General features: G+C 34.4%; 3 protein-coding genes across 3 annotated transcripts; 2 read left to right on the plus strand and 1 right to left on the minus strand.

Moving 5' to 3' along the window:
* Window positions 1-552: 552 nt before the first annotated feature.
* On the minus strand, window positions 553-2,634 carry LOC132174921 (cytochrome P450 71AP13). Its single transcript, XM_059586674.2, has 2 exons — window positions 1,574-2,634; window positions 553-1,479 (listed from the first exon to the last, which is right to left on the minus strand). The coding sequence occupies exons 1-2, from the start codon at window positions 2,483-2,485 to the stop codon at window positions 868-870; spliced, it is 1,524 nt and encodes a 507-aa protein (XP_059442657.1). The 5' UTR covers window positions 2,486-2,634; the 3' UTR covers window positions 553-867.
* A 4,241-nt stretch (window positions 2,635-6,875) lies between these two features.
* Window positions 6,876-12,687, plus strand: LOC132175252 (cytochrome P450 736A117-like). Its single transcript, XM_088514821.1, has 2 exons — window positions 6,876-7,808; window positions 12,076-12,687. The coding sequence occupies exons 1-2, from the start codon at window positions 6,876-6,878 to the stop codon at window positions 12,685-12,687; spliced, it is 1,545 nt and encodes a 514-aa protein (XP_088370947.1).
* Window positions 12,688-16,600: 3,913 nt separating this feature from the next.
* Window positions 16,601-21,142, plus strand: LOC132176438 (cytochrome P450 736A117). Its single transcript, XM_059588639.2, has 2 exons — window positions 16,601-17,911; window positions 20,342-21,142. Exons 1-2 carry the CDS (start codon window positions 16,976-16,978, stop codon window positions 20,954-20,956), a joined length of 1,551 nt encoding a protein of 516 aa, XP_059444622.1. The 5' UTR covers window positions 16,601-16,975; the 3' UTR covers window positions 20,957-21,142.
* Window positions 21,143-27,564: the final 6,422 nt, after the last annotated feature.

Consider the following 27,564-nt stretch of genomic DNA (forward strand, 5'->3'; position numbering starts at 1 on the left):
ATTTTTTTCACCATTTACGCTGTGCTCAATGCAGATAAAGTTCACAACATAAGTAGATTCCAGTTTTTTGAAAAATTAATACACATACACATTTCTCTCTCTCTCTCTCTCTCTCTCTCTATATATATATATATATATACACACACCTATTATCCTCCAAAACGAATGTAAATGGAATGTTTTTTTTTTTTTTTTTTTGATTTTTTGTAGAGAAATGCTATATACGCTCTCACTTACACACTCGGAATTGCGTATTACCTAATGTGGCAGTAAAAGTCACTATTAAATTTTGGATTCAATAATAACTTTTAGTGCCGAGTCAAGGAGTATGCACTTGCAAGTATGGAGTGAAAGTTTTTTTGTAGCATTTCTCTTTTGGATAACTTTACCTTTGGGATTTGGGTTTATGAGGATATGCCCCAACAAAATTTCTGATGGCATTGGCATAGCATACTGACATCAAAATCATAATGACATGCCTATCCCCACATACATCCCTCCGTTCACCCCCAAATTTACTAACGTATTTGTTGGGGGACCTTCCATGGGGTGTTGAACAAACAAAGGCTAACTTTTGATTTGCTGAGGCACAGAAATTTGCTCCTCCAGGATTACATCTATCACCTCATTCGGAGATAGAAAACTTATTATATGGGATTAAAACAGTAGATGTTTTTATTCCAGAATACTTAGTGGGATAGCTATTGATCTACTTGCTTTGAATTATTCAATCCTGAAGCAGTCATATATACCAACATTCTCTCCGGCAGAGTGCAGTGTGTTTCTCCTCTTTTGGATTACATGTGATGAAGCAGAGCCGCAGAGGTAGGTGGATGACTAATTTTTTCAGATTATGATTTGCATTGTCTACGGGAACCGTGGTTTGGCAATGACAAGCAGATGAGCAATTCTGTGCATTGAGATGCCGAAAACCTCTGTCAGATCCAAATCCTTAGCTGTAGTACCAGGGGGAAGCTCCCAATCAAAGCTGTGGAGAAGTTGAGCAAGAGCCAGCTCCACACTTGCTGTTCCCAATGTGATAGCTGGGCAGCTTCTTCTACCAGCACCGAAAGGTATAAGCTCGAAATGCTGACCCTTGAAGTCGATAGTGCTACCCATAAATCTTTCTGGCTCAAATCTGTCAGGGTTTTCCCAAGATTCTGGGTCTCTCCCGATTGCCCAGGCATTGACAAAAAAACGTGTCTTGGCTGGAATATTGTAGCCATCAATGTTCACATCTTCCATGGATTCTCTAGGGACTAATACTGGAGCAGGAGGATGCAGCCGAAATATCTCTTTGATGACAGCTTTCATGTAGTGCATCTGAGGCAGATCACTCTCTAAAACAACTCCTCTCTCTCCCACGATGCTTCGGACTTCGGCTTGTGCTCTTTCCATGACTTTTGGGTTCATAATGAGCTCTGTCATTCCCCAGTCAAGGGTGATGAACGTTGTATCGGTTCCTGCAGCAAACATGTCCTGCATTGGCACTAATCAGTATAATCTCTATGCTTAAAGTTGAGCGTTTATATTCATCAGAAATTTGCAAGTAAAAGTGGAATTCTTCACTGACCAAGATGATAGCCTTTATATTATCCATGGTGAGAGGCATGTCATCAGATCCATTCTTCTGTATATCGAGTAAAACATCCACAAGGTCCTTCTGCTCCTCTGTTGCCCTCTTGGGATTGCTATGTTCAGCCAGCAACTGGTCAAAAAGTTGATCGAAGCGTCTAAAGGTGTTCTGAAGTCTAGATTTCATGCCTGTTAAGGTGTGTATAAATTCCATGGATGGGAAGAAATCTCCGATGCTAAATCCTCCAAGCAATACTTGATACTCGTCCAGCATCTTCTGGAAGCCATGGCGATCATATTCTCCTCCTCCTGAGAAGTCCCTTCCAAATGCAACCCGGCAAAGGACATCATTCGCATATAGTCCAAGCATCTTGGAAAGATCGGTGGTGCCAGGATACGACTCTGCAACTCGACGAACCAGGCGAGCTACTTCTTCTTCTCTAACAAAGCTATATGATTGAACTCTTTTAGCACTTAGTAGTTCAAGTATGCATATTTTTCGAATATTTCTCCAATAAGCTCCATAGGGAGCGAAGACAACATCGGTACAATCATAAAAGAGGTGCATGGCTGAAAAGATTCGCGGGCGGCTTGACAGTGCGACATCATGGGTTTTCATTGCTTCCTTGGCTAGTCTAGCAGATGAAATCACCACTGTTGGTATCTCACCAAGTTGTAAGAAAATTATTGGTCCAAACTTCTGTGCCAGGCACTGGAGGGAAAGATGAGGCATGTTGCCTAGCTGGTGAAGGTTACCAATGATTGGTAGCTTTGGAGGGCTTGGTGGGAGATTGGATTTTCCTTTTCTTGACTTCTCCTTCAAGAAAAACCTCAGCAACACCACAAGGAAAACGGAAGCAAAGAGCAAGATGGGTTGGAAGCTTTCCTTCAGCCATTGAAGAAAAGCCATTGGAGTTTTCAGAAACACAAGTGAGAATGTGAGTCCACCTTTTTCTCTAGATGGTCATCCGTATATATATGCGCAATTATGGCTTTCTCTAGTTAACTTTGTTTATTTACATTTTCAACTTTTCTTCTGCCATAGTTCTGGTATCAATTAATTATAATTTATTCTAGGACCTGAAAAATATGCACAGCCTGCAGCTTGGCTTGATTTTGGAAAATAATATAACCCAACAAATTTTTCATGCCAATCTCTATCACGTTACTGAACCTTGATGTGATCAATATTGACAGAACAAGTAAAACAAAGAAATTTGAGCAATAGGCTCCCATATTCTCCATGACACATGCTGCAACTCATTAAGGCCTCAAAGATTCCACTGATCTTTTTTCATGCTTTTTATCCTTCCAACAAAACTCAGACTTTTCTTTGATGAGTTCCATCATCATATTTATCGTGAATCCTGTGATCAAATATCATCCGTCCACTTCACTAATCGGAGTCATGGTCCTTGTCTTATTACCTAGGAAACTTCAGCATGGGTTGCTTCATATTTTCCATTTTGGTGGTCCTCTTTGAATGCTGACAAATTGTCATTACTCATCCTTGTATTTTTCTCTGCCACACATCAGTTAGTCTACTAGGCAATCATTCATTTTGTTTTGTTTTCTTCCCGCTACAATTTTTTTTTTTTTTTTTTTTTTTTTTTTAAATTCAATATGGAGGGGTGGAATGGTTTTTCTTAGAGCGGACAATTTTTACACGATCCGCGAATCCAACACAAACACGACACGAAGTTATAGAGTTTTGGTTTGATATAAATGAGTATTGGTCATAATCGGGTCGACCCATTTTTGACCCCATTTATTTTCGTGTTTGGCGGGTCAACCTGCTTTACTCGTGAGTAACCCACCGAACTTTATTTATTTTTATTTTTTTAAAAAAAACCCCTAGACTAAAGCCTAAGTATTATTACATTATTTTTCCAATTTTTCATTCAAACGTATCGGGTCGTATCGTTATGCCAAACCATTTATCTAAATGTGTCATGTTCGGGTTTAGGCTAATTGGGTAGCGGGGTCACCCGGGTCGTATTCGGATTGACCCGCCAATCCATTTTGCCATCCCTGGACTTTTTTTGGTTTCTTTGTTGCACATGGTATCAATTGCTTTTGGACTTGAGTTGGGGGTTTTATGGCAGAGAGGCGTGTGTTCATCCTCTTATAGTGTATTGTTTATAAAAACTTTTGGCTTTGATACAAAATTGACATTGCATAGGAAAGATTTTCCCACAAATAGAACAAGAACATGGATAGTAATTTTGGTGTCTCACCAAAGAAGGAAGGAGTATCTCACTCCAACTTGGAGAAGGAAGAGATAAGAGGGCCCTGTGAAAAGAAATCCATAATAGAGTCCGACTATAACTACCAAATTGATTATCTTCATGCATAAGGATACTAGATTACCTAGTATAAAATATTTAAAAATCGCGGGCTTTATGCAATTTCTACACGTCATAGGCCATCGAAAGGATTTTGGAGACCCACCAAAACACGAAAGTCAGGATCTTTCAAAAAATGAATTTCTATTTGAAGAGTGCATAGCGGCATGGATAAGCTTACAATTAAAATGATTTTTGAAAATTATTTTCTAGTGTTTGGTGCGATCGAAAATATTTTCAGTTTAACCTAAAAAAAACTTCTTTAATTGCTATAAAATGAATTTTCTTTTACAGAACCGTATGTGTCTTCACAAACAAGAAGATGTATTGCTGCTGATATACATAAAGACTTCAACAATGAATATAACTACGGCTTCAACAATATTAAATATTAATTGAATAAATAAAAGATTGCTTAAGCAATTCCGGCCCGAATAAGTAGATACATCAACGGGTTGCATCACTAAAGTAAGAGCTATGGCCCAAACAAAATTAAAAACAATAGAAAAAAATAAAAGGAAAGCTTATGGATCTCCTCAAACTATTACCTTATTGATAATGTCTTTTATAAACTTTCAATTGAGAAAATGTTCTCCCAAATTACCAAAAAATTTCAATTGTCCTTCAAACTTTCAATTGGGACAATGTCCCCCTAGGATTAGAAAAAAGACAAAAATAACCCTTATTTTTGTAAAAAGACAAAAATACCAATATAAATTAAAAAAAAAGCAAAAAATAAAAAAAATAAAAAAATATAATTTTTTCTTTAAAAAAAAAAGATTTTTCTTTTTAAAATTTCCACTCCTTTTTTTTGTTTCAAATTTTTTAATGTTTTTAATTTTAATTTTGTTATTAGGAGTAACATTAACAAATTTTAGTAGTTTAGGTGAGACATTGTCAATTAAGTAGTAGTTTGAGGAGAGAGGTTACATGGACTTTTTCCAAAAAAAAAAACTCTTCAAAGATTAAACAAAATGCGGTAGAATTGTCAAGCTCTAATGCACCCTAATTTTTTTTAGTGAAGTTTAATATAACACTCCAGTTCTATATTGAGAAGATGATGAGTAGCTTACATGGAGTGAATAATTTATAAAATAGTTACAAGTTTTAAGTTTCATATTACCTAATTACTAGATGAAGCTGAACTTTATAATGAATTATAGGAAAACTCAACATTAATTAGTCATTTTGTGGTGATAGCGCATATGTAACTAGCAATTTTTCTAAATTGTTATAAATGATATTAGAGCCAGACTGTAAAGCCAAGATATTTATTACTAAAACACTGCATGATAGGCCCTAACGAGAAAACTGAATTTTATAAAAAAATGATAAAAAAAAAATTCAAATTAACTAAGATAACATGTGCTTTTCTTTGGGTCCTTACATTTACAAGGCGGTCATGATGTTCTTGTCCCATGCACAGACAGAAACAGATATCGACTTTGCTCCATGTCCAGTGAGAAGCTCACACACCCTATCCCTTCCGAATGCACCAAATTGTTCCACGAGGAAACGTACGTACATGCACGCAATTGCCTATCTTTGCGTTTTTTCATCTGCTAAGGAATCTGTTTTGTTGTGGAAATATCTGCCAAGAATCGTGTTAATTAAGGAATCAGAAAATTCAAAATGAAGCAAACAAAAATTAACCAGTCGCATTGGTCAACCTCAGGAACTTAAATAATTCAATGGTAAAGAAAACTAGACATTTAATTTTCAAGAGATCGAGAGGATCACCACGTACAAGGAAGTCCATGGATATTTATCAAACCTTGTTAATAATTTCAGTGGAGCTCAATTTCAGATCCATCACATCTTTGTACGTACGTAGGTTTAAGTTTTGCCCTTTTCCCCATATGTGGCCTTTTATGCACATTCATATTTATATGAACAGCTCAGATCCCCAACATCATTAAATGTTGTGAGTGTTCCGTATTTGTAAGTGTTATGTCTCACATTAAAAAAATATTAAAAAAAAGAGTAATTAATATACTTAAGTGGACTTTAGCCCATTAGCTTATGCTTTTGGACTAGATTTGTGTTCAATTATGTATATTAATGTACTATAGGTAAAAACTCTATAATTGCTTTATCTCTCAATAAATGGTATCAGAGCCATGGTTACCTTCCTGGGACGGGTGTCTGGATGCATCAACTCGGGTTTAGAGTTGTGTCCGCCTTCCGCAACTCTTGACATAAGACACTCTTGAAAATGTAAAAAGACTCACAAGCGAGGGAGAGTTGGGTCAATGTGAAGAGACTCATAAGTGAGGGGGAGATAAGAAGATAATTGTTGAATGGCTCAAATTGTCAACAAGTGTGAAGATAATTGCTGGAAAACATTAATATTCAAGTTGGTGGGCTCAAGTCCTATTTATCTATAAGAAGATAATGTTAAAGGAGTCTAAGAAAAACTTAGAATTGGATTTTTTTGGAGAAAATGTGTGTGGATAAACATGTGGGCTGTAATGCTTATCTTCATCATGGAAAAGACTTTGTATTCATGATGGTTTCATTTTTCTAGCAGCAATTGGATTAAAATTGTTCTCATATTTTTCGTGATTAAGCCACTATAAAAGGATATGTAGTCCTTGGTTGAAATTATCCGAAAAATCCAAATTGGTGAGAGCACTTTGTGGCATTTACAAAGTGTAGAGAGTTTTTTTTTACTGGGTATTTGAGGAGTGGAGTGTATAAAGGGTTAAAGGCTTGGGTTTGGGATATTAAACTTAAGCGGTTTAGACTTATACCATTGTACTCAATATTTCTCAATAGTAAAGCAGGCCGGATCACGCCCCGTGGATGTAGTCATATTGCCGAACCACGTAAACTCTTTGTGTACGTGTGTGTTCTCATGTGTTTTCTTTCCAAACTTGTCTTTCACATAAAGGGCATGTGAGAAATTAATTGCCAATTAATTATCAATTTTCCCAACATTAAACACAGAAGAAAATGTCCAACTCCCTACAATTGTTAGAGCAAACTGCAACTTTCTTCTTGCTCAATCCCTATGTTTTAACCATCTTGGCCTTCATCTTAATATTCCTATTCAAATGGTCCTCTACCTTTTCGACCACCAAAACAAACACACCACCTTCACCACCAAAGCTCCCTATCGTCGGGAACTTCCACCAACTCGGATCGCAGCCTCACCGTTCACTCTGGTCCTTAGCTCAACGCCATGGCCCCCTCATGCTGCTTCACTTTGGCAGCGTACCAACACTTGTTGCCTCGTCTGCTGATGCTGCCCGCGAGATCATGAAGACCCATGACCTCATCTTTGCCAACCGCCCCAAATCAAGCATGTTCGAGAAACTACTATACAATTACAAAGATGTGTCAGCGGCCCCCTATGGCGAGTACTGGAGGCAAATGAAAAGCATATCAGTGCTACATCTTTTGAGTAACAAAAGGGTTGAGTCCTTTCGAGCTGTGAGGGAGGAGGAAACTTTTCTATTGATTGAGAAAATCAAAAAGTCTTGTTCTTCAGCATATGTGAATTTAAGCCAAGTGCTTGCAAACCTTACTAATGATGTAGTATGTAGGGTGGCTTTGGGAAGGAAGTATGGCGTAGGGGAAGGTGGAAGAAAGTTTAAGGAGCTTTTGGGTGAGTTCGTGGAGTTGTTGGGTGCTCTAAGCGTGGGGGATTATATTCCATGGCTTGCTTGGGTGAGCCGTGTGAATGGCTTGGATGCTAGAGCGGAGAAAGTGGCTAAACAGTTTGATGATTTTCTAGAAGAAGTAATTGAAGAGCACATAGATTGTCAGAAGAGAGGACTAGAAAATGAACACCAAAAGGATTTTGTGGACGTTTTGCTTCAAATCCAAAAGGAAAACGTGATTGGTTTTCCTATTGACAGAGTTAGCGTCAAAGCTCTAATCCTGGTAAGCAAACCTCTCTCTCTCTCTCTCTGTCTCCCTGTGTGGGTGTGTACACTCGCACTATACGTGATACAATTGATGAATGCATTTCTTCTTAATTTTCAGGTTTCTTGAGTTTCTTAAAAATCAGATAAACGTTCACTTAGCCTTCCTGATCATTTTCGCATTGTCCACCCTAAAGTTAAAAAACTATTAATTTAGTTATTTAGTGTATCGAACTTTTAATGTTTTACAATATCACATTTCCGTTAGGTTTTTCCGTTAAATTCTGTTAAAATTTTCAAAATATCATAATTTTTTATAAATAAAAAAATTGCAAAGCCAAGCGTGCATATTTTTGCAAATTTCGTTAAATCCTTACTAATGCCCAAAATTTTGCAATTTTTTTATTTTTTATTTAAAAAAAAAAAAACAAATGGGGGTATTTTGGTAATTTTGATACCTACTCCATTAAAATTTAAAGGAAAAATCGAACGGAGGGATAATATTGAAAAAAATTGAAAATTCTATATATTTAACTGTGAGTTTTTTTTTTTTTTTTTTTATGTTAAAGGGGTAATTGTAGCTCATGACTAGCGCTTCTGGCACCTCTACAAGATTCTAGGATGAACTTTTCTTTTTCAGCGAAAATCATCGAACTTTCATTAAAAATCAAGGAAGTATAGTAGAGCTTGTTCCTTAAAAACTATGTTTCTGGATCTCCTAATTAAGGGAAGGGTTATATAGGGGATCCTTTTTTCTTCATTAATTTTGCCAAAAAATAGAGAAATTTATGGATCGCTCTGCTACATTTATATAGCCCATATATATACACCAGTTGATGAGCGACACCTCCACAAATATGCCCAATGGTTTTCGCCTCCAATCGACAAATAAGGCATAGGGGATCTTGTACAATCCATTTCCTGAAAAGATTTTCTTTCGTGGGCAACAGATGAACTTGGAATATATGCATTGGTTTGAAGTTTTGTATCAAGTAATAAATCAATTAGCTAGACAAAAGAGACAATAACATATTACTGGGCTTATTTGTCAATCTTTTTAGAGTGCTTTTTGTTTTTCCTAGCCAAAAATTAAACAAAAGCATTAAACAACTCAAAATAGAAAAAAGTCACAAAATACTCGAAACTATTTTCATTTTTAGGTTACATTACAACTAATAAGCAAAAAACACATTTTAAAAAGTTTTGTTAAACGAACCCAATACTATCTTTTTAAGTCGATTGGTGGCTAGGTAAGTGGGCAGAAGCATGCATTATTGGAATTCTCTTAGAAAAATATGATTTAGATCCTAATTAATTGTCATTAATCTAGTTTACCAAACACAATAACAATTAACAAAGTTATCAACTTTAAAGTTAAACACAACAGACATCAATACCGAAATCAAAGGAAGCATATATAAAAACATATAATCACATCTATCAAAACCATGCATTATGGGGGGGCTAGCGAACCCCAAAAGGCAAAAACTTATGTTACTGATTATTCTACTTACAAAACAATTGTGACTTTTAAGATCTAATTTTTTAATCCTGGCAAACTAAGGTTGTCAATGTGGGCGGTTATTAACCGCCCGCTAACTGCTATTACTGTTAACCATTAACCACTTTACCGTTATAACCGGTTAGTGATTATGGGGTTTACTAACCGTGATTGTTAACCGCTAACTGCTTTATATATATATATATTCAATTGATTATTAATGATTAAATCACATTTTTGTTTTAGATAATTAAATCACAATTTGAGTATTAATATATTATCACTATAATTTATATGATTATATTACATGATCAATTAATCATTAAATCATTTGATTATATAATAACAAATTATTCATATATACTCACAAGTCATAAGTCATAAGTATGCAAGTTCATACTAATACAACAATGAACAATTAAGTATCTAGAGACTTAGTTTCAATGTATGTCAACTTATAAGTTCATATATGTTATAAATTATAATTATACATTATACACATATGCAATTATGCATATTGAATAATATAAATGTATAAGATCAATACTTAATCATAAGATTCAATGATAATTCAAATATTTTATTCAAGTTAATCATATTATTAATGTACAATGATAATGTGATTCGTATAATATCAAATTAAGTAATTGATATTGGATTAAACAATGTGTTACTTATAACCACAATTGAAGTATTAATGTATTATCATTATAATTTTAGTAATTTATATATTATCACATGATGAATTAATCATTAAATCATATGATTATATAATAACAAATAATGCATATATAATATGACATAACTCATAAGTCATAAGTCTACAAGTTAATCATATGATTCATATTATTCATGTACAATAATAATCACAATTGAATTAAACAATGTGTTTGATTCAAGCATTATTATTTATTAGATACTTTATACTTAAAAAACACATATCACATTATCTTAGATTCTTAGATCTAAGATAGTTTTATTATATTAATATGAATTGTGATTTGTGAGATAATATGATCATATAATTTAAGTATAAGTGTATGACCATTAGATCATTAGGAATTTAAGACTTAGGAGTTTGAGCATTACCATAATACCAAATGAGAGGATAGATGAAGTTTTAATGTTTTATTTGTATCATTTAATGTTTTATTTGAACTTTTTTTTTTAATTTTTTAATTTTTAATTTTTATATTTTGTGTTCAACTTTTTTATATCTTTTTTTTATATGTTGTAACAGTTGTGTTGAACTTTCTTTATATATTGGGTTGATTTTTTTTTTTTTTTTTTTTTTTTTTTTTTTTTTTAAAGTTAACCGGTTATGATTTAATATTTAAGGATTTTTTTTTTAAAAGTACAAGTAAATATAAATTTGGGGTCAAATATTTTTAATTTTTCAATATGGGCTCTTTTTATAGCAATTGGGCCCAAGAAGACATTAAAAATACAAAAAAACAAATGAGGGTAAAAAATGTTACAGTGATTAAAAAAAAAAAAAAAAAAAAAAAAGCCCCCAAAAAGCCAAAAAAAACAAAAAAAAAGCCCAATTTTGAAAAAGCAGTTTGCGGACGGTTATCTATTTCACTAACCGCTAATTGCTAGGCAGTTAGCAGTTGCAGTTAGTAAAATCTAATAACTGCTAAGGCGGTTACGGCTAGTGGTTTTTGTCAATAACCGCTAACTGTAACCATATTAACACCCTTACGGCAAACTACACATTCACCTCCCACTGCAAAGGCTCTAGAACATTTTTTGTGGTTTGATTTGGGAAAGATGGAACTAGGAGAAGTTTATAATTTGTTTAAGCTCAAGAAATTAATATGATAAACTTCTCTTACAATGAAAGAATAATAAGGCTTATATATAGACAAGAAAAATCGGGGTTTTAAGTCAAAGTTGATGGAAAATACAACATTTGGTGGCTGGGTTAGGTACACCAAGGCTCAAGCTTGGTCGATCAAGCCGTTAGGATTTCAAGTGAAATCGCAACCTACCCAACCTTGGTCGACCAATGGATTGACTGACCCTCTCGAGTTTTAGTATGGGACATGCTGCATTTCCACACTTGAATTTTTTTACTTGTCTTGAACCGCATTTCAATCCCAAGTTAGACCTAAACCTAATACTTATAACACAACATGATTTGACATTGAAATTGCCAACACTAAAAAAACTTAACTCTATCCAGATTATGACTTGAAATGGAGAGGAACTGTTTCACAATCTATTTTTTGTTTTCCATCTAACATTATACATAGTATTGTATCATTTAAAAATTTTAAATGATATGACAACATATTCACATGTTATACCAATTACAACATTAGATCTTTGAAACCTAATATGAATTGTATTACATAATGTTGGATTAACCCCATGTGACATGTATTGATATACTAAAGCATGTGATGCCCAATGAATAATGCTATATATATACTATACTCCAATTGTATCCCTATCTCATTGGGCTGATGTAAAAGTGTCCATCAGTTCTTAGATTAGTTATTGTTAAATAGAGTATTGTCACATCAATTCAGTAGGATTGGGGTATAATATATAGCATTTCTTAATGCCTAACTGTAGAATTAGGGTAAAAAGGGAGCTGTTAAATGACCTTTTATCACTTTCAATGATCATGGAAAGGAGATAATGCAATATTGGATAGTCTTGAATTCAAAAGGGCTTGTTCTACTTTAGGAGGTATAAGGTATTTTATGCTTATCTCATGCATATTGACATCTTTCTTCTATATTTACCATATTTCTTTTTCTTTTTCTTTTTGTAGGATGTATTTGCTGCTGGTACCGACACTACGTACACAGTCTTAGAGTGGACAATGACAGAGCTTCTAAGGCACCCTAAGGCTTTGAAGAAGGTGCAGGATGAGGTGAGAGGGATCAGTGGCAAAAAAAAGGACATAACAGAGGATGATTTGGATAATATGCATTACTTGAAGGCAGTGATCAAAGAGGCACTTCGCTTCCATCCTCCTATTCCATTGTTAATTCCCCGAGAATCGACTCAAAACATCAAAATACAGGGCTATGACATTGCAGCTAGAACACAAGTTATCATCAATGCATGGGCAATTGGAAGAGACCCTGCATCTTGGGATGAACCAGAGGAGTTTATGCCAGAAAGGTTCTTGATATCTTCTATAGATTTTAGAGGACATGACTTCCAATTGATTCCATTTGGTGCTGGAAGGAGGGGTTGCCCCGGAATTTCCTTTGCAATGACCACTGCCGAGCTTGTTTTGGCAAATCTGCTGCACAACTTTGATTGGACATTGCCTGGTACTGGAGCAAGAGGAGAGGATTTGGACATGACTGAATCTACTGGTCTAACCATTCATAAAAAATTCCCCCTTATAGTAGTTGCAACTCCTTATTATTAGAATATATTATGAGATTTCATTATATATTATAGGATTTGATTTCAGCATTAATTATAGTTGATTGTAATAAAATCAAATCAGATTTGAATTCGATTAAATTTGATTTGATCTCTCGTACCGTTTTATCTCTCCACCTCTCTATAATGAAGTCCTATTTAGACCAAAAGAGAGAGAGAGAGAGAGAATAGGTCCTATTTAGACCATATAGATTTTCCTTCTTTAAAAATAAGATGATATGATTTTCTTTCTCAGTAATATTTTATAAGTCTTTCTCCAAAATTGTTTTTCCGTACATCTATTTGTCCTCTTATAACTAGGGGTGTAAAAAATAACCGGGAAACCGAAACCGGGATCAAAAAACCGGGAAACTGGAAATCGGGAAACCAGGGACCGGTTCCGGTTCCGGTTGCACAAAAAAAAAAAAAAACGGGACCCCGGTTCCGGTCCCGGTTTTTGGCACCCGGTAAAAACCAGGAAAACCGGAACCGGGTCTTATTTATATATATATATATATATATATATATATATATATATATATATATATATATATATATATATAATTCTTTTAGTCTTTTACACAGCGTTTAGGACCTTAGGCAATTAGGTTTCTCACTTTTCCGGTTTTGAAGGTTTTAAAATGATTTTTAGGGTATTTTAAAAAATTTGAATTTTTATTTCTAAGGCTCATATAGGCAAAAACATTGATTTTTTTAGGATTTTTAGGCTTTTTTAGGTTTATTTTTTAATTATTTGGAACAATCACAACAAAGCCTCTTTAATTTAGACAAAAAGATTAACAGCTTTTTTTTTTAAATGAGCTAACTTATGAAAAAAATAATGGGCTTATTTTAGGCTCAATACCTAAAATAAGCTCCAAACACTAATTTTTTTCAAAAATCGGTTACCGGACCGGGTAAAACCGGAACCGGCCGGGAACCGGGACCCCTGTTAACCGGGGTCCCGGTTCCGGTTCCGGTTTTGGCTAAAAACCGGAAAACCGGATCGGGTTGACACCCCTACTTATAACACCACCCTAAAGAAATTAAAGAAATAAAACTAAGCTTAACAATAAAACAATACAAAGACTAAATCTGAAAAGGCAACAAAGTCATCTAAAGTTGGAAAGATGCAATTCGTAATCTAATAAGGAAATTAATAAAATTGGATTTTGAATAAGATATGGATGAAAATCGGTTGGAATATTGAATCCCTGTGAAAAATCTTGTAATGCTAAATTTGTGTCTCTCCAAGAATAACGTGACTTTTAAAATTACCGTTATAGTTGTAACTGATCATTATTAGATTTTGATTAAATAGTGATTTTAAAAGGCACATATTTTTGGTGTGACAGAAGAAAGATTTCTAGAAATATTACTAGAAAATCCTTCCTTTTGTACTGCTACGTTTAGACTGTTGTGATTGCACTTTTGTTCGAATGTAGATGCGATCGGACAGTTTGGCTTTGACTTTTGAATGTATCGATCACACTTTCATTTGAACGTGGTAACGATCAAGCATTCATACCTTGTCATGGGGAGGAGGGTCGCACGACCGTCCTACAACACTATGACAATTATAATGACCAAAATCATGCTTTAAACAAATTAAAGAAAGAAAGTTACAATTTCATAGAAAATAATAAGTCCTGAGATTATATTCAGCAAACTAAACAAAAGAGTAGACTTAAAAAGAGACCAAGAACAGGAAATAATTCATGCAAAGAGGCTCAAATATATAGATGCCCAAATACATAAAGAGACCCTTATTGATCTTCCATTAGAAGCTTGCAGCCTATCCTAAAAGAGGCATAGGCATCAATGCATGCATACTCAATTTGCTCTTCACTGAGCACCCTCACCCCCCAATTACTCATGCATATATCTTTCGGCTTCCTCATATAAAGACCAACTACTTCCAATGCAAGTTCAACAATGAATATAACTATGGCTTCAACAATATTAAATAGAGGAAAGTCCATATACCCCCCTCAAACTACCATCTAATTGACAATATCCCCCCTAAACTTTTAATTGTGACAATTTTCTCTCCAAACTACCAAAAATTGTCAATGTTCCCCCCAATGACGAAACTACCCTTAGTAAAATAAAAACAAAAAATACTAAAACTTCTAGAAAAAACCTAATACTAAAATAAATAAATACATCCAAAGGGTGGAAAATTTTAATTTTTTTTTTTTTAAAAAAAAATCCATTTTATAAGAAAAAAATTAAAAATTTCTTTTTTTTTTTTTGTTATGAATTTTTTTTTTTAAAAATAAAAGTTTCTGTTTTAAAAACAATTAACAATTTTCGTTTAAGAAAATATTTCCGTTTCTTTTAGATAAAAATTTATGTTTAAAGAAAATATCGTTTTAAAAAAATTTCATTTAAAAAAAAAAAAATCGTTTTTAAAGAAAAAAATTAAAATTTTTGTTTAAAAAATAATTATTTAAAAAAAAAATCATTCTTTTTAAATTTAAATTTTCGTTTTTTTTTTTTAAATAAAAATTTATTTATTTTTTGAATTTATAGGAGTATTTTTGTCTTATTGAGAAATGCATAGGAGTATTTTTATCTTTTTGCTAGCCTTAGGGGGGACACTGACAATATTTTGATAGTTTGTGGAGGATATTGACACAATTGAAAGTTTAGGAGGTACATTGTCAATTGGGTGATAGTTTGAGGGGGGTATATGAACTTTACCCTATTAAATATTAATTGAATAAATAAAAGATTGCTTAAGCAATTCCGGCCCGAATAAATAGATACATCAACGGGTTGCATCACTAAAGTAAGAGCTACGGCCCAAACAAAATTAAAAACAATAGAAAAAAATAAAAGGAAAGCTCATGGATCTCCTCAAACTATTACCCTATTGATAATATCTTTTATAAACTTTCAATTGAGAAAACGTTCTTTCAAACTACCAAAAAATTTCAATTGTCCTCTAAACTTTCAATTGGGACAATGTTCCCCTAGGATTAGAAAAAAGACAAAAATAACCCTAATATTTTGTAAAAAGACAAAAATACCAATATAAATTAAAAAAAAAAAGAAGCATAAAAGCAACAAAGCAAAAAAAAAAAAAAAGTTAATTTTTTCTTAAAAAAAAAACGATTTTTCTTTTTAAAATTTCCACTCCCTTTTTTTTTTTTTTTTTTTTTTTTCAGATTTTTTAATGTTTTTAATTTTAATTTCGTTATTAGGGGTAACATTGACAAATTTTAGTAGTTTAGGTGAGATATTGTCAATTATATGGTAGTTTGAGGAGGGAGGTTATGTGAACTTTTTCCAAAATATATATATATAAAAACTCTTCAAAGATTAAACAAAATGCGGTGGAATTGTCAAGGTCTAATGCACCCTAATTTTTTTAAGTGAAGTTTAATATAATACTCCAGTTCTATATTGAGAAGATGATGAGTAGCCTACATTGAGTGGATAATTTATAAAATAGTTATGAGTTTTAAGTCTCATATTACCTAATTACTAGATGAAGCTGAACTTTATAATGAATTATAGGAAAACTCAACATTAATTAATTATTTTGTGGTGATAGCGCATATGTAATTAGCAATTTTTCTAAATTGTTATAAATGATATTAGAGCCAGATTGTAAAGCCAAGATATTTATTACTAAAACATTGCATGACATGCCCTAACGAGAAAACTGAATTTTATAAAAAAATTAAAAAAAAAAAAAAATTCAAATTAACTAAATGATAACATGTGTTTTTCTTTGGGTCCTTACATTTACAAGGCGGTCTTGATGTTCTTGTCCCATGCACAGACAGAAACAGATATCGACTTTGCTCCATGTCCAGTGAGAAGCTCACACACCCTATCCCTTCCGAATGCACCAAATTGTTCCACGAGGAAACGTACGTACATGCACGCAATTGCCTATCTTTGCGTTTTTTCATCTGCTAAGGAATCTGTTTTGTTGTGGAAATATCTGCCAAGAATCGTGTTAATTAAGGAATCCGAAAATTCAAAATGAAGCAAACAAAAATTAACCAGTCGCATTGGTCAACCTCAGGAACTTTAATAATTCAATGGTAAAGAAAACTAGACATTTAATTTTCAAGAGATCGAGAGGATCACCACGTACAAGGAAGTCCATGGATATTTATCAAACCTTGTTAATAATTTCAGTGGAGCTCAATTTCAGATCCATCACATCTTTGTACGCGCGTAGGTTTAAGTTTTGCCCTTTTCCCCATATGTTTATGCACATTCATCTTCATATGAACAGCGCGGATCCCCAACATCATTAAACACACAAGAAAATGTCCAACTTCCTGCAAATATTGCTAGGCCAAACTGCAACTTTCTTCTTTCTCCATCCCTTTGTTTTAACCATCTTGGCCTTCATCTTAATATTCCTATTCAAATGGTCCTCTACCTTTTCGACCACCAAAACAAACACACCACCTTCGCCACCAAAGCTCCCTATCGTCGGGAACTTCCACCAACTCGGCTCGCATCCTCACCGTTCACTCGGGTCCTTAGCTCAACGCCATGGCCCCCTCATGCTGCTTCACTTTGGCAGCATACCAACACTTGTTGCATCGTCTGCTGATGCTGCCCGTGAGATCATGAAGACCCATGACCTCATCTTTGCCAACCGGCCCAAATCAAGCATGTCTGAGAAACTGTTATACAATTACAAAGATGTGGCAACGGCACCCTATGGCGAGTACTGGAGGCAGATGAAAAGCATATCAGTGCTACATGTTTTGAGTAACAAAAGGGTTCAGTCTTTTCGCGCCGTGAGAGAGGAGGAAACTTTTCTATTGATTGAGAATATCAAACAGTCTTGTTCTTCAGCACATGTGAATTTAAGCCAAGTGCTTGCAAACCTTACTAATGATGTAACATGTAGGGTGGCTTTGGGAAGGAAGCATAGTGCAGGGGATGGTGGAAGGAAGTTTAAGGAGCTTTTGTGCGAGTTCGCGGAGTTGTTGGGTGCTCCAAGTGTGGGGGATTATATTCCATGGCTTGCTTGGGTGAGCCGTATCAATGGCTTGGATGCTAGGGCGGAGAAAGTGGCTAACCAGTTTGATGATTTTCTAGAAGGAGTAATTGAAGAGCACATAGATTGTCAAAGGAGAGGGCTAGAAAATGAACACCAAAAGGATTTTGTGGACGTTTTGCTTCAAATCCAAAAGGAAAACGAGATTGGTTTTCCTATTGACAGAGTTAGCGTCAAGGCTCTAATCCTGGTAAGCAAACCTTTCTCCCTCTCTCTCTCTCTCTTTCTCTCTCTCCTTGTGTGGGTGCGTACACGAGCTTTATATGTGATATAATTGATCAGTGCATTTCTTCTTAATTCTTGGGTTTCTTGATTTTCTTAGAAATTAGGCTAAATTCCATCACTTTAATTTGTAATGTCCCCCAAAGTTAAAGTTAAAAAAAAAAAAACTCTCAATTTCTTCTATCAAAGTTCTAATTTCTTGTAATGTCACCCGTCCTTTTTCTTTTTTTTTTTTTTGTTAAATCCATCAAAATTTCCAAAATATCCATATTTTTTTATAATTAAAAAAAATTGCAAAGGTTTAAGCGTGTGTATTTTCTCAAACTCCATCAAATCTTGACCAATGTCTAAATTTTTGCAATTTTTATTATTATTATTTTTTTAAAAAAAAAGAGGGTATTTTGGTAATTATGTCACCCCCTTTGTTAGAATTTAATGGATGGGTGAGATTGCAAAAAATTGGAAGTTCGATAAACTACATTGAGAGGTTTTTATTTTTATTTATTTATTTATTTTATTTAACTTTAGAGACTTTAGAGGGGTAATTGTAAAAGTGATGGAAGTTTATAGGGTTTAAGTGAAGTTTCCTCACATCTTTAAATAGACAAAATACTCAAAACAGTTTTCATCTCGATCTATGTTACATTACAACTAATAATAAGCAAAAAAACACATTCTAAATAGTTTTGTCAATGAAACCCATACTGTCTTTATAAGTCGATTGGTGGCTAGGCAACAGGTAAGTGGGCAATAGTATCACTGGGATTCTCTCTGAAAAATACGATTTAGATCCTAAGTTGTTATTAACCTAGTTTACTAAACACAATAACATTCAATAAAGTTATCAACTTTAAAGTTATACACAGACAGACATTACTACCAAAATCAAAGCAAGAATATATAAAAACAAAAATAATCACATATATCAAAACCACTACGGTGGCCAACCAACCCCAAAAAGAAAGAAATATAGAAAACTTATGTTACTAATTGTTCTACTTACAAAACCTTTGTTACTCTGAAAACCCAATTTTGTAATCTCGACAAGCTACATGTTCACCTCCCACTACAATGGCTCTATAACCTGTGGCATTCTTTTATAGGAATCACTTTCACAAATGAACCTTGCCATTTTTTGTTGTTTGATTTGGGAAAGAATATGGAACTTGGAGAAGTTTATAATCTATTTAGGCTCAAGAAATACGATAAACTTCTCTCACAACGAATGAATAGTCTTAGTGTCTGAAAGTTGTGGATTATAAGGCTTATATAGAGATGGGAAAAATCAGCGTTTTAAGTCAAATTCAATGGAAAATAAAACACTTGGTGGCTGGGTTCGGTAAACCTAGGCTCAAGCTCGATCGATCAAGCCGTTAGGGTTTCAAGTGAAATCGCAACTTGCCCAACCTTAGTCGGCTGAGGGATTGACCGACCCTCTCGAGTTTTAGTATAGGACATGCTGCATATTAAAGTTGATGGAAAATACAACATTTGGTGGCTGGGTTAGGTACACCAAGGCTCAAGCTTGGTCGATCCAGCCGTTAGGATTTCAAGTGAAATCGCAACCTACCCAACCTTGGTCGACCAATGGATTGACTGACCCTCTCGAGTTTTAGTATGGGACATGCTGCATTTCCACACTTGAATTATTTACTTGTCTTGAACCGCATTTCAATTCCAAGTTAGACCTAAACCTAATACTTACAAAACAATATGTTTTGACATTGAAATTATCAGCACCAAAAACCTCTCTCTCTCCATATCAAGACTTGAAATGGAGAGGAACAGTTATATAGTCTTTTTTTTTTTTTTTTTTTTCATCTAATGGTATATATAGTATTACGTCATTTAAAAATTTTAAGTAATGTGGCAACATATTAACCATGTGACAACAAATACACTATTAGATCTTTAAAACCTATTACGAATTCTATTATGTCCTTTGACACAAACTTATGGTCTCTAACCAACTTGATATTAATGTTGGATTAACCCCATGTGACATGTCTTGATATACTAAAGCATGTAATGCCCAATGAGTAATTCTATGTACTATACTCCAACCCCTATCTCATTGGCCGGGCTGATGTTGGATGTCTGGCAACATTTAAATTAGTCATTGTTAAAAAGAGTATTGCCATATCATGAATTCAATGGAATTGGGACATAGTATATAGCATTTCTTAATGCCTAACTGTCGAATTAGGGTAAAAGGGAGCTGTTAAATGACCTTTTATCACTTTCAATGATCATGGAAAGGAGATAATGCAGTATTGGATGGTCTTGAATTCTAAAGGGCTTGTTCTATTTTAGGGGGTATAAGGTATTTTATTCTCTTATCTCATGCATATTGACATCTTTCTTCTATATTTACCATTTTTTTTCTTTCTATTTGTAGGATGTATTTGCTGCTGGTACCGACACTACCTACACAGTCTTAGAGTGGGCAATGACAGAGCTTCTTAGGCACCCTAAGGCTATGAAAAAGGTGCAGAATGAGGTGAGAGTGATCAGTGGCAACAAAAAGGAGATAACAGAGGATGATTTGGATAATATGCATTATTTGAAGGCAGTGATCAAAGAGACACTTCGCTTCCATCCGCCTATTCCACTGCTAGTTCCCCGAGAATCGACTCAAAACATCGAAATACAGGGATATCACATTGCAACTGAAACACGAGTTATTATCAATGCATGGGCAATTGGAAGAGACCCTGCATCTTGGGATGAACCAGAGGAGTTTATGCCAGAAAGGTTCTTGACATCCTCTATGGATTTTAGAGGACATGACTTCCAATTTATTCCATTTGGTGCTGGAAGGAGGGGTTGCCCCGGAATTTCCTTTGCTGTGACCACTGTCGAGCTTGTTTTGGCAAATCTGCTGCACAACTTTGATTGGACATTGCCTGGTGGAGCAAGAGGAGAGGATTTGGACATGACTGAATCTACTGGTCTAACCATTCATAAAAAATTCCCCCTTATAGCAGTTGCAACTCCTTATTATAGGATTTGATTACAGTATTAATTGCAATTGATTGTAATAAAATAAAATTATATTTGAATAGATAGATCTAAATTTGATTTGATTTGATCTTTCATACCGTTTTGTAGTCTCTCCACCTCTTGATAAATATATATGGACCTCTATATTGTAATATCATTAATTGAATAGGAATACAATGTAACATTTCGGGCTTTATCTTGTGGAAATAGATCATAAGACTGAACAACAAAAATTTTTTTTGTGTTATTTATTTTATTCCGCTATTCTTTTATATTTTTATTAGCATTATCTTGTCTTTCATGATGTTAGAGTTTTCGGCTAACGCTAGTGTTCAATCGACCCTAATGGCTTTGTTAGTTCAGGTTTTGGCTCATTCGGTTTACATGTATGGAGTTGAAAATGAGAATTTTTAGAAAGCAGGTTCTAGAGCATGTCCGGACCACCAGAAGCTGGGTCCGGACACAAAAACCAGAAACCATGTTTTGAAGGAGGGGTCCGGACCTCCAGAATCAGGGTCCGGACCCCATTTCCAGAAAGTGTCGTATGAAGGGGAGGTCCGGACCGCCAGAAGCAGGGTCCGGACCCCATTTTCCGAAAGTTCATTTTATGAGGCCTGTCCGGACCTCAGATTTGCAGGGTCCGGACCTGGCTGACTTATTAGGGTTATTTTCTATTTAAACACGATTTTGCTACATTTATATGTACGTATTTTTGGAGAGCAAAATCAGAGAGCTTAGAGAGAGATATTGTTTTAGCTTATTTGAGAAGGGATTAAATACGTGAAGCCAATCGGAGTTCCGGTAAAAGGAAATCTTATAGAAGAATTGTGCCAGATGTTCTGAAAAGGGCTACTGCGGTAGAAGTCAAGTGGGTCGCTTGTCGTGTACAAGGAAGAGTAAATTGCAAAGGTTTTGTAATTCTTCTTGTATTCCTTATTCTTCTTATAGTGGATTGATTTCCTGGGTTTGGCTACCCCGGAGAGGTTTTACATTTAGAGAGTTTTCTAAATAGTTTCCTCTTCGTAACCAAATATTTGTGTTCTTGTTTTTCATTACATATCTGTATTTGGTTGATTATTAATTATTAGGTCAAATCTTATTCCGCTTAATATTTGTGAATCACCTAGACATTTGAATAGGTGTCGTTTGGAGTCTTTTTAGAATTTTCAATTGGTATCAAAGCGGGTTCACTCTGTGAAGGATTTATTTCCTGAGTGTGATCCGAGACTCCATATCAAATGTCTCTTACGGTTGCTCCTAATTCTCTTCCCGTCTTTGACGGAACAAATTATAAGCTTTGGAAAATTCGTATGAGAGCTTATTTTAAATCCATTAATGTTTGGCATATTGTTGAATCTGGATGGACACGTCCAGACAAAGCAATTGCTGAATGGACAACGGAGGAAAAGAATAATGCTACTGCGAATGACAAAGCTATAAATGCTATTTACATCTTTGTTTCAAATGAGGAATTTTCTAGAATTTCTAGATGTGAAATAGCTAAGGAAGCCTGGGAAACTTTAGAAATCACACATGAAGGAACTAAGGTTGTTAGAACTTCAAAAATTCAAATGTTGGTTTCTCAGTTTGAGGAGATTAGAATGCAGGAAGATGAAACTTTTGATGAATTCTATTCAAAGCTTAGTGCCATTAGAAACTCTACCATTAATTTGGGAAAGAAAATGGATGATGCTAAAGTGGTGAAAAAAAAAATCTTAAGATCTTTGCCTGAGAGGTTTATTCCCCAAATTGCTGCTATACAACAGAGCAAGGACTTAGATACTATGAGAGTAGAAGAACTTGTAGGTTCCCTTCAGACCTTTGAGCTAATTCTTCCTAAACACAAGAACACCAAAAATATTGCTTTTAAGGCAAAAAATGTTAAGGTTGACTCTTGTGGTTCATCTGATGAGGATTCTGGAAATGAGGAAGAAATTGCTATGTTTGCTAGGAAGTTTAGGAAATTCTTTAGAGACAAGAAAGGAAATTTTAGAAATAGCAATTCACAATTTTCTGAGAAATCTAGAAATGAGAATGTTGAGAAAGGAAAGTCACCTAGAGGTATTAAGTGTCATGAATGTGGAGGACATGGGCACATTCGTGTTGACTGTGCTAACTTGAGAAAGTCAAATGGCAAGGCATTTAATGTGACTCAAAGTGATGAGTCAGACAAGGACGATGCTGAACAGGGAGTTAATTACTTAGCATTTGGAGTTAGTTATGAGAGTGAGCATGAGAATAGTGAGTGTAATTCTCAAGACAAACAAGGTGTGTCCGATAATGATTCGGAAGAAGAAGATGATTTGCAAAATGCTTATAATAATCTCTTTGTGGAATACACTAAACTGAAAAAGCTGAATAAGCAGCAATTGAAGAAACTCAATGAGGTTAATCTTGAAAATGATCAACTTTCTGTCACCTTAACTGATTCTCTTGCTACTCATAATACTTTGATGTCTGAAAATCAAATGCTAATTGCCAAAGTGAAATCCTTAGAGAATGAATCAAAGAATCATTTAACAAAATTCTCTAATGAAAAGCTAAATCAAATGCTACATAATTAGAAACATTCGTTTGATAGAACTGGATTGGGTTTTGATAAATCTGCTATTTTATCTACTAATGTTGCTTCTTCTTCAAAGATGATTTTTGTGAAACCAGTGAACAAAGAAGATAGCTTGGCTGAAAAGAAGATAATTTCTCCTCAAATTTCCAATGGTGGAAAAGGTAAGGGAACTCTAACTGATTCTTATATGTCTAGTTCTAAGTCGAGAAGTATGCACATGTTAAGGAACCAACCTTCTCAAAGGTTTATTCTTACGTTTCATAACTGTGGTAAGATTGGACATATTTGTCCTAAGTGTTTTCAGCTTAACAGTCATGGGCCTAAAAGAGAATATTTCCATTCTAGAAATAGTTATGAGAAATTATTCAACATGATGAGAGACCTAGTAACACGGTTAGATGTCTTGGATAAGAGTCACACAGTTGTCCCTGATGTGAAGAAAGTTTGGGTCAAGAAGATTAATACCATTCACCCATTGAGGGGGAGTGGTAATGGACTCACCTAGATTAGGTGGGCACATAGACCATGCCTAGAAATTGAGCATATTGATATTTGTTTTCTTTTTGAATTTTTGTTTGCTTTGTTTTTATTTTCTTTGATTATTTTTTTTATTATTTTAGATTGTTTTAATTGTTGGATACTCAGTTTCTCATGTCTTGTGCTCAAATGAATATTTTACATATGAGTGGGGTCAATATTTCTGCAATTTACATCTATTGCTCCATATGTTTCTGATAAACCTTGTTTTTCTGAAGACTGTTAAAGGAGTAAGAGTCAGTTTTTCTAGCTCCTAAAAATTCCAACATTTTCAAAAAAAAAAAAAAAAAAAAAAAGGGCATAAAATAAGCTCAAATGACTTAGTTTTGCTTCTGTCTGTCCCTAAAGAAAGAATCAGTGATCAAATCATTGCGGAAATAGATGATTACTAAAGGACATGGTAAAAGCGAATGATTAGTCTCAAGGGGAGTGTATCGGATGAGGGAATCTAGGTCCTAACATTATAAGGTTTTACTGTGGCTTGAATCAGACTGTTTGTCTTTCATTTACAAAATGTCTGCCAAGATTTCCTTTCCACTGATGCAATCTTATTTAATGGGAGTTTTCACATACTACACATTCACATGAGATTTCTGATTATTGCCTACTTGACTGCATTCACAGAACAAAGTTGTGTCATGCATATGGTACATTTAAGGTGTAAGTGTAGTTTGTTGATCACTCTGGATTGTTAAGATATTCATAAGGGCATGCATGATTTATTGGATATCTATACAAGTTGTGTTTTCCTTTAAAAAAAAAAAAAAAAAAAAAGAGTTTATTGTTTATTTTGTTTTTATATGAAGGGGGAGGATAAATTTTTTTTGTGTGTTATTTTTTTTCTTTTTCTTTCTCTGTGATTCCATCTTTTCAACTTAAAGGATCAAGACTCACTCACCCAGCCAAGGTATGTTTTCTTCCCTTCTTCGTTTCAATTTTGGTTTCGAATCCAATTCTAGGATGTGAACGTTTGGGTTTCAAAGTGCCATTCCAAATTGCTTGATTGCTTGATAATTTTTCTTCTCTCACAGAAGTGTAGCACAATCCATACGACTTTGGAGAAAAATGTGAAGTCCATCAAGGAAAGCTTTTGGCAAGAATAATTTTTCCTTCCTGTTTTTGTTTGTTTCTGGCAAGAATAATTTTTTTAAACTCTAGTTTTTTTTTGCTTCCTTTGTCCTTCCGAGACAAAAAAGGGGAGTTATTTTGATGCGTCATTTTCATGTACTACAATTATTTTTGTTCCCGAATGGCCAAAGGGGGAGTTTGTTAGTTCAGGTTTTGGCTCATTCGGTTTACATGTATGGAGTTGAAAATGAGAATTTTTAGAAAGCAGGTTCTAGAGCATGTCCGGACCACCAGAAGCTGGGTCCGGACACAAAAACCAGAAACCATGTTTTGAAGGAGGGGTCTGGACCTCTAGAATCAGGGTCCGGACCCCATTTCCAGAAAGTGTCGTATGAAGGGGAGGTCCGGACCGCCAGAAGCAGGGTCCGGACCCCATTTCCAAAAACTGTCTTTTGAAGGAGGGGTCCGGACCGCCAGAAGCAGGGTCCGGACCCCATTTTCCGAAAGTTCATTTTATGAGGCCTGTCCGGACCTCAGATTTGCAAGGTCCGGACCTGGCTGACTTATTAGGGTTATTTTCTATTTAAACACGATTTTGCTACATTTATATGTACGTATTTTTGGAGAGCAAAATCAGAGAGCTTAGAGAGAGATATTGTTCTAGCTTATTTGAGAATGGATTAAATACGTGAAGCCAATCGGAGTTCCGGTAAAAGGAAATCTTATAGAAGAATTGTGCCAGATGTTCTGGAAAGGGCTACTGCGGTAGAAGTCAAGTGGGTCGCTTGTCGTGTACAAGGAAGAGTAAATTGCAAAGGTTTTGTAATTCTTCTTGTATTCCTTATTCTTCTTATAGTGGATTGATTTCCTGTGTTTGGCTGCCCCGGAGAGGTTTTACATTTAGAGAGTTCTCTAAATGGTTTCCTCTTCGTAACCAAATATTTGTGTTCTTGTTTTTCATTACATATATGTATTTGGTTGATTATTAATTATTAGGTCAGATCTTATTCCGCTTAATATTTGTGAATCACCTAGACATTTGAATAGGTGTCGTTTGGAGTCTTTTTAGAATTTTCAGGCTTCTTGTTATTATTACTATTATTATGTGCTGCAATATATAGATTGGTTAAGCAATTTTGAGATAATTCCGAGATGGATGTATGTCTTTTACAAGTGTAAGATGGACTCGTTTTGCAACTCAATATTATAACTACGCGTACATCAACGGGTTGCATCACTAAGCTGGTAAGGGCTAAGACCCAAAAAAAAAAAGAAAAAAAAAAAAGAAGTCCATAAATGATATATTCCCTTCAAACTATCACCTCATTGATATTAATGTTTCTCCCAAACATTCAATTGAGGCAATATGTTCCCCCCCCAGGCTAGCAAAAAGACAAAAATAACCCTAAATTTTTGTCAAAAAGACAAAAATACCCATATCAATTCCAAAAACAAAAAACAAAAAAGTTAATTGTTTCTTTAAAAAAATGATTTTTCTTTTTAAAATTTCCACACCCTTTTTTCAATTTTTATTAAGGGTATTTTCATCATTATAGCGCACATTGACAATTTTTAGTATTTTAGGAGGGACATTGTCAGAAGTAAAAGTTTGCAGAGACATTGTTAATTGGGTGGTAGTTTGAGAGGGGTACGTAGACTTTTCCAAACAAAAATAGGGATAAATGTAAAATCAGTCCTTATGGTTGACCTAAATTACAAACCATTCATTGTGATATAAAAAATAATTTAGAGGTCCTTGGGGTAAGCCAAAATAACAATTTAGTCCCTGTACTCAAATTCCATCAAAACACTTAACAGATTCCGTTAGTGTACCATGTCATCGCCAACAAAATAATGACACGTGTCATTCTTAATAAATATAAATATATAAAACTAAAAAAAAAAAAAAGGGTTTTTTTTTTTAAAAATAAATAAATAAGAGGGGGTGGCAGTCACCCCAGAGGTGTCAATTTGAAATCTACACAACAACCCCAAAAAGATAAGTTCTAGTTCGACAATCATATTATATATAGAAGATAATTTGATCGTTTCCACAGCCATTAGAGGAGCTAATATCAACTTCGCATCAAATACTACCAAAATCTTTGCCAATAACCTTTCCTTGCTAATCAAACTAAAAGCTAAAGTTTTGAATACACCTAACAAATTGTTATAGTTTACTTTGAAATCATCTTTCTTTCTGAAAGCTCCTTAAAATCAAATAAAATAGAAAATTAGACCATTCTAGAGATTCTTAGATGCCTAAGGTTGCAAAAGGTTTTGACAATGAATAACCATAAAAATATAAGAAATTAAATTCTAGGGTTTCATATACCAAAATTGTACATCATGACAATGCAAAAGTGAATGGGAGGATGCATTACCTGAGACTGCGTAATGGATTGAGAATGGGTATTAGAAATGGATTTATAGATGTTTCTGCATTG

This window comes from Corylus avellana, chromosome 3 (assembly GCF_965113065.1).
Source record: "Corylus avellana chromosome 3, dhCorAvel1.hap1.2, whole genome shotgun sequence".
NCBI classification, from domain to species: Eukaryota; Viridiplantae; Streptophyta; class Magnoliopsida; order Fagales; family Betulaceae; genus Corylus; species Corylus avellana.

Coding starts and splice junctions, on each gene's coding strand:
- LOC132174921 (XM_059586674.2), bottom strand. CDS start 2,485: ATGGCTTTTCTTCAATGGCTGAAGGAAAGCTTCCAACCCATCTTGCTC. Junction 1,480..1,573: donor ATATAAAGGCTATCATCTTG/GTCAGTGAAGAA, acceptor GTGCCAATGCAG/GACATGTTTGCTGCAGGAAC.
- LOC132175252 (XM_088514821.1), top strand. CDS start 6,876: ATGTCCAACTCCCTACAATTGTTAGAGCAAACTGCAACTTTCTTCTTG. Junction 7,809..12,075: donor GCGTCAAAGCTCTAATCCTG/GTAAGCAAACCT, acceptor TTCTTTTTGTAG/GATGTATTTGCTGCTGGTAC.
- LOC132176438 (XM_059588639.2), top strand. CDS start 16,976: ATGTCCAACTTCCTGCAAATATTGCTAGGCCAAACTGCAACTTTCTTC. Junction 17,912..20,341: donor GCGTCAAGGCTCTAATCCTG/GTAAGCAAACCT, acceptor TTCTATTTGTAG/GATGTATTTGCTGCTGGTAC.